This window comes from Rutidosis leptorrhynchoides, chromosome 3 (genome assembly GCF_046630445.1).
Source record: "Rutidosis leptorrhynchoides isolate AG116_Rl617_1_P2 chromosome 3, CSIRO_AGI_Rlap_v1, whole genome shotgun sequence".
NCBI lineage: Eukaryota > Viridiplantae > Streptophyta > Magnoliopsida > Asterales > Asteraceae > Rutidosis > Rutidosis leptorrhynchoides.
The window spans coordinates 12,343,684-12,355,813 of NC_092335.1; the positions used below are offsets into that span (position 1 = coordinate 12,343,684).

The 12,130-nt window shown below is 35.3% G+C and overlaps 1 protein-coding gene across 1 annotated transcript in view; it reads right to left on the reverse strand.

Moving 5' to 3' along the window:
- Nucleotides 1-9,548: 9,548 nt before the first annotated feature.
- The window catches only part of LOC139899676 (uncharacterized), a 55,918-nt gene continuing 53,336 nt past the window's right edge, over nucleotides 9,549-12,130 (reverse strand). Inside the window, exons 3-4 of the mRNA XM_071882524.1 lie at nucleotides 10,149-10,691; nucleotides 9,549-10,102 (exon numbers count right to left, since the gene is read on the reverse strand). Coding sequence (XP_071738625.1) covers nucleotides 9,549-10,102; nucleotides 10,149-10,691 — 1,097 coding nt within the window. The remainder of the gene's footprint in view (nucleotides 10,103-10,148; nucleotides 10,692-12,130) is intronic.

The following is a 12,130-nucleotide window of genomic DNA, read 5'->3' on the forward strand; positions in this document are numbered from 1 at the left end:
GGGTTTATAGGGTTTAGATATTAGGGTTTATAGGGTTTAGATATTAGGGTTTAGAAATTTAGGGTTTAGGGTTTAGATTTAGGATTTAGATTGAGTTTTTAACACGAACGGTTTAGAGTTTAGGGTTTAGGGTTTGGTGTTTTGGGTTTATGGAATAAACCCAAAACACCAAACTCTAAACCCTAAACCCTAAACTCTAAATCGGGCTAAATTTTACTTCACAAAACATGAAGAAAAAAACGTTAACATTCTTCACGAACAATATTATCTTGAATGTTATTTTTGTCGATCGTTTTCCCGCCTAAATAATAACATTCATCACGAAGTGTCTTTTCTAAATGTTCATATTTTCGTGTGATCTTGATGCCTGAAAAAAAAAAATCCAAAAAAACGAAAAAAAAAATAAAATTTTTTTGCCTCCCCTCGTTTCCTCCCGATTGGTTACTTACCCATTGATCCTGCCGCTATATATATATATATATATATATATATATATATATATATATATATATATATATATATATATATATATATATATATATATATAAACCAACAAAACGACATTTAAATAAAGAGGCAAACGCAACAAATATTGTAACAACTTGTACTTAAATCTCACATCACCTTTCACCAAGACTAGCTACACAAATTTTTGATAAAAGGCAAGAAAAAGACAGTGTATTTATATTTTGAGTGCTTGAGAACCATTGATACCCACCCCCACCATTGAACCGACCCACCCAAATACCCAATGTTCGAAAGTCATTTCCTTTACCTTTTGTGTCCATGTTTAGAGAGACAATTGTTTGATTAGGATAAGAAAGAACCAATTAAACTAATCACAAGTTATGAGTTCAAAGTATTTCATTATTAAAGCAATATCACTTCACTATAATTACAAAGTGGGTTAAACGCGGACTTTTATATATATTGTTTTTTATTTTTAACCCAACTTCTCAAACAAATTAACAGCTAGTAACACTATCTTATTAATACGTGTTGACGTAGGTTTTAGCATATGAAAGTCTCAAAAAAAATAGTTGAATATAATCATTTTATAAACACACATTATGTGCTTCAAAATCTAAATAACAATATTTAATATATTAGTAAAGTTGATAAGAAATTAAATACTACAAATAAAAGTTAAAATTTAGCCAACTGCCAACCATTCGTGTTTATCATACATTTTTGGGATTTGTTGTTCGTGATCTCTTTTATATATTTTTGGAATGTGTCATGATGATAACAATAATATACTTTCGAAAATGACACCTTAGAAGAAGAATTTTATAAAATTAAATAGATAGATAATAGATTATTAGTCGTCAGATAACGATATATGTTTCCTCATATATAATATAATAACTTATTTTTCTTACATATTAGCCAAATGAATCAACCAAATATAATATAGTTATGGTTATCATATTTCACTTAATTTTTCTTTTTCTTTTTGAAAAGCAATTTATTTTATTACTATAAACGATAAACATACACACAAACACGATAGCAACTAACATTTTGGGAATGCTCCGCGACACACGAACACACACGAACCTTTACGCTACACGAATAGAAACAAGGGATGCAGAGCATCCAACCTGAGAAGCTACAAAAAAAAAAAAAAAAAAAAAAAAAAAACCCTACGATTGCGTGAGGTAATAACCGGGATTAGTAAGCTAAACTTGTCACTCTAACTTTCTTCCAATCAATCTTTGAAAATTCATACGAAGAATTTGAGTTGTATTTCATTTAGAGCAACCGGGCGTTCTAACATTTTTTATGAAACACCATATTATTTCGGTTTTTTCAAATAAAATATGCACAAATCCAACTAGTCGCTTGTCAAACCAATTTTCCTTGACTAGTACAACGATGAACATCAACCTCTTTGAATAGCTCATTTAGGCTCCGCGTAGTAAAAGTACCAAGATTCCACCATTTATAGACATGAATCCACACATCAAAGACGCATTTACACAAAAAGAAAGAGTGATCGACTGACTCCAAATCATCATTACAAATAGGACAACAAACACTATGCAAATCAACCCCTCTTTTATCTAACTTAATTCTCACCAGGATTTTATTCTTTTGCGCTCTCCAAATGTAAATTTTTTTTTAAACAATTTATTACGCATTGTTTCTTGTATAGAATTATATGACACTACTAGCAATTCATCAATCCGATATGAAAGATTTTTCATGGTGAACCTACCATCAGTGGATAAGCTCCAGCGCCATGATTCGAAACTGCTTGGATCCAGATTAATCCAAGCAATTAATTCAGACATGTGGTTAAGCTCTGATAACGTCCGGCCTGAAGGATCTCTACTCCAGCTCAACGTTGTCGATTAACGTACCTACCGATCTCTGATAGATGCTGACTTCGAATTCTCTAATCTACACAACCGAGGAAATAGATTGCAAAATTTATCCGGCCCGAACCATTAATCCGTTTCCAATTTTTTTAACGAATGAACTCTTAATAGGTAGCTGTAAACCTTTAATTGCTTCACCTACTAAAATTATTATTATTATTATTTTTTTTTTTTTTGAAAGGCGTCACCTACTAAAATTATATTATGACAAATACCTGTACAACACAAATTAGTAGTAACGTTCCCTAGAAATAAAACACCACTTGATGCATACAACCAGTGAATCACTTTAGTCCACAAAGTGTTGGTTTCGGTTAAAAACTTCCACCACCATTTTTGAGTAAAGCCAAATTTTTACTTTTAAGTGACCCAAAATTTAAACCCCCAACTCCATATGAAGAAATAATATGTTCCATTTTACCTATGACATTTTGGATGAACACCCCCGCCCCCCACCCCACCCCACCCCCATCATACTCTCTCAAGATTTTTAATAACATTCGGCGGAGCACGAAAAAACGAGAAATAGTACAACGGGATAATCGATAAAACTGATTTTATAAGGACTAATCTTCCGCCAAATGACATCGATCTCATTCTCCATTCCGAGAGTCTATCCTTTATATTATCAATTACCGGACGCCAAAAATTAGCCTTACTCATTTTGGCACCAATTGGGATACCAAAATAAATGAACGGAAAGTTCCACAACGTCCAAATAAATAAAAAATGTCGTCAATAAAAGGTTTCTCGGATCCTTTTTCTCTTACAATGTGATTCCAACAGAGGGATAGTAAAACGACATGTACCCGATGGGAAAATCTGAAACCTGACATTTTTAGGATGGGTTCGGGTAAACGGGTGTACAGTCGTACGAGATGGTTTTAAATTTTTTTGCGGGTTCGGGTTCAAGGATGGGTTTAGATGCAAACCCGTATACCTGACCTATAGACTTTGATATATTATACTATGGTTCGATATCTAGATTTATTCATTTAGATTTGATACTCATTTTTAATAGCATTATTAAAACAAAAACAGAAATAATTATGGTGAATGAAAATCATTAACAATAAAAATATTCGATACTTACAGGGAAACCCGTTAACCTAAGAGTTAGTAAGTAAATGTGGTTCCCCTTTTACCCTTGGAAAGTCCGAAACACAACACTTAGTAAGTATACGGAGACCCGTTGATTATGTGTCCGACTTTGAAAAAAGGTTTCGTAATCGGGTTCGGATATGAGATTACATATACCCAACTCAAAACCGACTTGATGTAATCCCCATAACCCAAGCACTTGTTGTAGTGACAACATTCCCAGACAACACATTGTCTGTTCATCATCATTATGCTTTTTCCTTGTAGTGATTGTAATAATTAGTTCAAACTAACATAAAATCTCAAGTTTAATAAGTATAAGTATAAACATTAGTAATATTCTCCATTAATTCACATGAGGAACATATCATTCCTTTTAGTAAAACCTGCAATGTTTTCAACGTTGTCTAATTTGTTTGTGATATAGTCATGATCTGTCGATCCTTATGTTTAGGGGTGTTCGTCCCGTGGTATACAATTTATGGGTATATTCGGTTCGGTTTATTTAGTTTTCAAGAATATAATTAAGAACCAATAACCGAATCAAATTTGACAAAATCAAAGTAACGCAACAAATAAGAAATCAGTTTGCATGAATTAGTTTTGGTTGAATCAAATATGGATGAAATAATGTAGAGTATTTTTGTTAAATTGACATACATATCATCTACTAAGTATAAGAAAATTCATAATAATTGATAAATAAAGTCAACTGTTCAGATGTAATCAAACTAATAAAATATCAAACTCGAATAAGAACAAATCAAACAAAAAAATAATCCGTACTTAAATTCAAAAAAAAAAAAAAAAAAAAAAAAAGAGAGAGAAGATTCTGAGAGAAAATTATTGAGCAAATCGTTAGCAATTAGATTGATTGGTAAAGATGAAGATAATTTTGCCCTAAAAGAGTTGATTGAGAAGAATATATGCAAAGATATGATACATGATAACAACATAGTTTCAGATATGATAATGATAACAACATAGTTTCACTATTGGGTGAAATACCTTTGTATTCCAATTCATGTTTTTTACAAAAAAAAAACATCTACAATATATATATATATATATATATATATATATATATATATATATATATATATATATAATACTTCCTCTGTCTCTCTATAATGTCCATATTACTATTTTGAGCTAGAATAAGAACACCAAGATAACTTAAATTAACACCAAAAAATTACAATACAATAGTACACCAATGAAAAGTAACCTTCATCGCACGAGTTACTAGATCTTTTCAGCTTCACCTGGGATCAGAGGCGGAGCCAGGAATTTTCATTGGGGGATGCTTCAATTTTTTTTTCACACCAGTTCGGGATCACCCATGAGACTAAACCACCAATGTGTTCATCTGCATAACCCGCCCCCAACTGTTGTGGACCAATCTGAGGGCATGAGCGGTATAACCCCACTGCCCCCGCAGCGCGATGTGCGAAAGACACTCTTGGGTGCAATGCTGAACCCCACGGGAGTCGAACTCCTAACCTCTCGTTAAAAGAGGGAGACCACTATTACATGAGCTACAACACGAGACTATGGAGACTTCATTTACTTTTAAATAGAAATATAAATATTATATCGAACAACATTAAATAAATAAAAAGTATATCATAATTGAAAAGGCAAATATTGATTATTTAGAACTCACCTCAAAACAATTCTCATGCCTAACTATTTTAAAACAACTAAAACCATCTCATCCATAACTTACAGCCTTATAGGATCACACATATAGGGAATAGGGACTAATGTGCTAAAGTAACAAACTTGAGAATTTTAACTTAACTAAACTATAATAATCAGGGGTAATTAATGAAACATTTTGAAATATCTTTTCTTCTTCTTCTTCCAGTAACCATACTGTCGATTGAAATATCTTCCTCAAACATAAACACTAATTCTTAAACTATCCATAGTAACTTCGTTAAACTGAAATTAGCGATATAACTTGGTTTATATATATCCAAAATATCATCTGCCCATAAAAATTACATTACTAACTCAGAAATCCAGGATGGTCATTGTCAATAGGGGATGCTCAAAACAAATAGCATTAGAAATATGGTAATGGACTAGAAGTATATGAGCTCAATAGGGGATGCTCAGCATCCCAAAGCACCCCTATTGGCTCCGCCATTGCCTGGGATTACTTTCTAACAGACCTCATAAAGCTTGATACTCAGATTTCTACTTGCAATCCATATGTATGGTAGGACACGAGCTTTTGCAAGAATATCGTCATTTAGGATTATTGATCTCGTACCTCTTGGGTTGTGAACAATTTTATTTCACCAGTGCCATACAAGCCAAAGTAGGACATACGTAGTAGCTAAGCACACCATTTTTACCTTAATCGAACCGACCAGGAAGCTAGCCGAGCTCACTGCATTGACTATGCCATTTGGTATCGAGCATATAAGGCATTCCACCAATTTATAATGCCTCTCCAAAGTGGTGTAACAAATCTGCATGTGGTAAAAACATGATCTATATCTTCCTCGCAAGCTTCACAAAAGGTCACATGTTGGACTTGATAACTAGCCCTCGGTTGCACAGATTTATACGTATTAGAATTACATTCCCTATCAATCGCCAAATGAAAAAAATTATTTTTGGGGAGAAAATGAAATCCATTTACAAATATGGTTCAAATGGGCAATTTTCATTGACAAAAGTTAGCTCTATGTTGTCTGCTGAATTAGAGAGCGCATGAGTTGAAGATTTCTTATTGATGGAGAATAAAGTTAGTGAAATTTTCAAAAACTGTGTGCATAGTAAGTATAAACTTGTAATGGAACGAATGTAGTAGCATATTTCGATTTTTCATGTTGAAACCAAATATTTATTTTACAAACAACTCCAAACCGAAAACATTAATATTTTTTGGTGAAACCAAAACCAAATTACCCAAATCATTTCAACTAAATCATTTTGATTTAGTCGGTTTAGTGAGTGAAATCATTTGATGCACACCCGTATGTTCTTCTACTCCTAATTTTATTTTTTGGGTAAGCGAGGAAAACTCTCCTATGAACGAGTACATTGGCTCTCCCATAGAAGGTAAAACCCCGGGTAATCAAGCCCCCTGAGCGCGAGACCTGGTACCGGGTGAATTGCGTATTATGCGTACCCTCTAATCACACTCCCTTTTTGAACAATTTGACATAGCCAAGAATTGAACCCGGTAGTGTACTTCATTGGTCAACTCAGTGGCCACTCAGTCAAACCTGAATGGTTTCTATTCCTAATTTTATTTATTTATTATTATATTATCATGTTTAACATAAAAATATATAAATTAAATTTAAAAGTTGGATGAGGGCTGATTAGTTCAATTCGATTACGAGTCACGTTGGAAAGGACAGTAATATGTTTTTATTACCAAATAAGGCAATCACATATTTACATGGCACGTATATTGTTGTCTCAAATTAGTGAGCTACTTTGTTTTCTTTCTAATTAAAGTCTCTGCTATTTTCTTTGTAACATCACTATTACTCTATTAGCATTACTTAATGGATTGTCCATAGTGAAGTATTATACGGAGTATAGTTTTACTTGTATTGGCCAACACCTTTGTTATCTTTATTGTCTTTAGATGAATCTTTTTTCTTTTAAAAAAAAGCAAGCTTATATTAAATCAAATAAGGGATACAAAACATATTACATGCCTTAGCAGGCCACGACAGAAACGACTACACTACAAGCATACAGCACGAAATTATCTAGCTAAACTTCTATGTGGGAGATGCAAAGGTTGCATCTCATCTTATACGACTAAGAGATAAGTACTTGGATTGTGTAACCAAGTATGCCACTCGAATTTTTCCCCCCTCGATCTATTGGAGATCCAATCAAAGGAGATGACTTGAATCTCGTTAAGAGCAACCGGAATACTCCAATCGTTATCTTTAAAAACCTTGTTGTTGCAGTTCTTCCAAATGAGATATGCTCTTATCCATAATACCGCTTGCCACACTTTTCTACCAAGACACGACATATGATTTGAGTCACTACATTCGAAGAGTTCCCGAGCAGTGAAATTAGAGAAACTCCCTTTATCCCACCATTTAAAGACACGATCCCATATTTCTAAGTTTTGGTTACAAAAGATGATTGAGTGATCCACGGATTCTACGACATCATCACAAACCGGGCAAAGAACGCTATGAAGATCAACACCTCTTCTATCCAACTCAACCCTTACCGGTAGTCTCTTTAGAAGGGCACGCCATACAAAAATCTCGACTTTTTTTAGGAACGAGATTGTTACGAAGGGTGCACTGTTGAGGAGAGACGGAAGCAAGGGTTAGTTGGTCAATTTTCGAAGCTAATATCTTCACCTTAAAAGAGCCATCAGTAGACATGGACCATCTCCATTTATCCTTGCGACTGCGATCAAAGCTGCATTCGGACATCGGCCTGTTTAACTCCACGAATTCACCAGCAGCCCGTCCTGTTGGTGTGTGCCGCCACTGCCAAACGAAACCATTTTCAGTAATACGGTCCTTAATCGAAACATTGCTTGATTGCTCTAGTCTGAATAGCCTCGGAAAGAGTGTGGAGAGTTTGTTTTCCCCCAACCAATGCTCGTGCCAAAAGAAAGTAGAACCACCATCACCGATCGTCTTTGTAAAAGAATTGTTGAATTGTACCTGCAAGTCTTCTATTGTTTTTCCTGCGACAATAATATTTTTACATACGCCTTTCGTTGAAGAATGAGAGGACTCATTCCCCAACAAAAGACCACCATTAACACCATGGATGCTACGAATAATTTTGACCCTAAAAGCGTCGGTTTCGGTTTTAAACCTCCACCACCACTTTTCCAATAGAGCGAGATTTTTACTATTTAAAGATCCAATATTTAACCCCCCCCCCCCCCCCCCCCCCCAACCCCGAAAGAATTAATGACAACATCCCATTTGACCCAAGACATGTTTGAACCCGAACCCGACCCGCCCCAAAAGAACTTAGCCTCAAACTCTCGAGTAATTTTAGCACACAAGATGGAGCACGAAAGAGCGAAAAGAATTACAACGGAAGGCTTGTAAGAACCGATTTAATAAGAACTAATCTTCCTCCGAAATACATCGATCTCATTTTCCAACTCGAAAGCCTACTATTAAATTTTTCAATGACCGAATTCCAATCGTTCAATTTTTTCATCTTCGCACCGATGGGCAAATCAAGATAAGTGAAAGGAAAGTTACCGATTTGACACCCCATATGAAGAACTAGAGAATTAAGTTCACTAGATTCAATCCCTATCCCGTATATGCGACTCTTTTGGAAATTGAATTTTAACCCCGAAGTTAACTCGAAACACTTCAAAAGATTCACGAGGTTACACATATTTAAACGACTCCACTCACCAAAGAAGATAGTGTCATCCGCATATTGGAGATGCGACACTAAATCCCTTCCGACCTCGACACCTTTAAATAGGCCTTTATCTACCGCCGCTTTAGCAAGTATGTTCAAACCTTCTGCCGCTAAAATGAAGAGAAAAGGCGAGAGTAGATCCCCTTGCCTCACACCTCTTCCCAATGAAAATTTACAAGTAGGCGATCCGTTAACAAGAATTGAAATAGAGGCCGACTTGAGACAATTCAAAACCCACTTTCTCCATTTAGTCCCGAACCCCATGCTTTTCATAACCTCTAGAAGAAAACTCCAGTTAAGACTATCAAACGCCTTTTCGAAGTCTACCTTAAAAATGACACCTTTCTGGCGGTTGGCCTTGAGAAACTCCACTGTTTCGTTAGCAATTAAGACACCATCAAGAATAAACCGATCTTGTAGAAACGCACTTTGTTCGGTTCCGATAAGAGAAGGTAAAACTTTGCGTAACCGGTTTGAGAGCATCTTGGAGAGGATCTTATAATAGCTTCCTATTAGGCTAATTGGCCGAAAGTCCCCGAATCCCAATGGATCAGTTTTCTTCAGAATTAGAGTAACGAATGAAGCGTTGCAACCTCTAGAAATTTCCTCATGTTCCCAAAACCAAGAAATAGCTTCTACTAAATCACCTTTAATTAGATCTCAAAATTTCTTAAAGAATCGCATATTAAACCCATCGGGGCCCGGTGCTTTTGTACTACCACAGTCATTAATGGCATCTAGAATTTCGGATTCAAGAAACTTATTTTCTAACTCAGCAGCTTCCTCGGAAGTAATAGATGGATAAATCAGGTCTTCCATTGAGGGTCTCGTGTTGTTTGTTTCCTCGAAAATTTGACTGAAATGCTTAAAGGCTTCGGCTTTAATTGCCTCCGGACTGTCGTTCCATACCCCGTCGATTAAAACACCTCGAATGTTACTCATGTTGTACCTATTACGGATAATCGAGTGAAAGAACTTTAAGTTCTCATCACCTTCCAAAGTCCAACGGATCCGCGCCTTTTGTTTTAACATATCCGCTTTAATTTTCTCCTTTTCCAGCCAACATTTTCTCGAGTTCTTCCAAAGATCAAGTTCCTGATGATTTAAAGGGGCTGATTCTGCTTTAATTTCAAGGGCCTGGACCGTATTTTTATGCGCCTTAATTTCCCCGTCCAGCTGACCAAAATGATTAGTACTCCACGACTTTAGTGCAGCTTTGAATTTTTTTTAATTTATTCAGGAACTGGTTATCCCTATGACCTGCTGTATCTGTATCAGATATCCAAACATTTTTGACAATATGATTCGCTTCATCCGTATCAAACCAGCAATCTAAAATTTTCCAAGGTTTCGGACCAAATTTTTTTTCTTCATCCATTAGCCTGATGGGACAGTGATCTGAATCTTTCCTTTCCATTACCATGGCTAAGAGATTAACCCATAATGAAACAAAATTTTCGAAAACCAGGAAACGATCCAACTTACTAAATTTTAGACCGTCGTCACTTACACGCGTAAACATTCTACCTCCTAACGGAATGTCAAATAGATTATTATTAACAATGAAATCATCGAATCTTTTTGCTCTACAAGCCACGAATTCACAGTTGAGTCGCTCAGAAGGACCCCTGAATTCATTAAAGTCGCCACATAAAGCCCATGCTTCATCCGAATTAGAGAGAATACCTGTGAGATTCTCCCATAACGTTTGCTTTTTACAGTCCTCGTGAGGGCCATAGACGTTTAATATATTAAGTATACACCCGTTAGCCTTCCATTTACCCCGAACCTCAATAATTCTATCTGTTGGTTAAGAATCCAATTATAATATTCAAAAGTTAATCACTTTGTTTTGATGATGACACAAAAGAGATAAGTGATTAATCACATGTAAGACGACATGAGTTCATAAGCCTACACTATCTCTAGCAAAAGACCAATACATAAATAATTAACTTGGTAAAACTGCTATACGGCTGCACCACGATCGACTGCGGGTCTGACCGTAGATGTCCTGTACCAACGGCTGCACCATTTTTCAAAACTGTTGATCTACGGTCAACCTCACGGTCGACCGTGGATCGACCGCAGTTTTCTCTGTAACCAAATTCATCCACTTTAAGATAGACCACTTTGAGACATCTATAATTTACAAAACCTTTTAAACACACTTATAATAGTTGCCTTTTTTGTTTTCAAAAGAGTTTTGAACCAAAAGATGTTAATCTTGATTAATCACACCTAATAACACCTACAATTTAATTTGAAATAAGATTAAACATACAAGTGTTATATCTTTTTATACTATTATATAATGTCATTTAAACATACTAATAATGGTCATTAAAGTCCCAATTAAAGAGGTGCTCTCCCATTAGTTTTAAGTACCATTGTATGTATGTAAATGTAATTAGTTCAAGCTAGTCAAGGTTGTAACAAGGATCATTAAGTTCCAACTAGATTCAAACTAGTTCATTTGAGATGTAACAATGTTCCAAAGAGCAAGACACTTCCATCAAAGAAAAGACAAGTTGGTGAAGACATGGGTATGAGGTTTGAAATTTAGTGATGTATCTTTGTGATTAGTGCAACTAGTCAAAGTGTTCTCAAACTAGTTCAATGGAGTTGTAACAAGGTTTCAATGGGCAAGATACTTCCATCAAAGATGAAGACAAAGGTTTGAAGATTTGAGGAATGAAGTTTGGATGCTAGTGGTTTGTCAAGAGATAAAAATCTGCATTTACCTTTTTAGAAAATCAATGACAATGGTCAAGGACATTGGACTTTCCTCTTTAACTAGCACATGTCAACCTCCATGTATATGTCCAAGATCAAAGGGGTAATGGAGTTAACTCCTAGGTGTATTAAGCGTATTTTGAAGGCTCTATATTGGGTAAAGAAGCCAAAAATTTAAAGAAAGAGGAGCTCCAACGGATATGTTAAAATGCTGACAGAAGTTGTACGGCTGCCAGTACGGTCGACCGTGTGACCGACCACAGTTTTGTCTGTTAAGTTTTTCTTGGAATATAAATACACCTCTTTGCCAAACTAGAAGACCACCTCTTTCCAACATTCTTTCAAAGTCATATCTACTGATCTCCCAAGCCTCAAGCACATATCTATGGAGAGATTATAAGAGAGAAAGAGAGATTTTACTTACACTAAGTAGAATTGAAATGTAAACTTTGTACTTATCATTTGTATCTTCAAGTTTACTTTGTAAGACACTTCCTTAGGGGGTC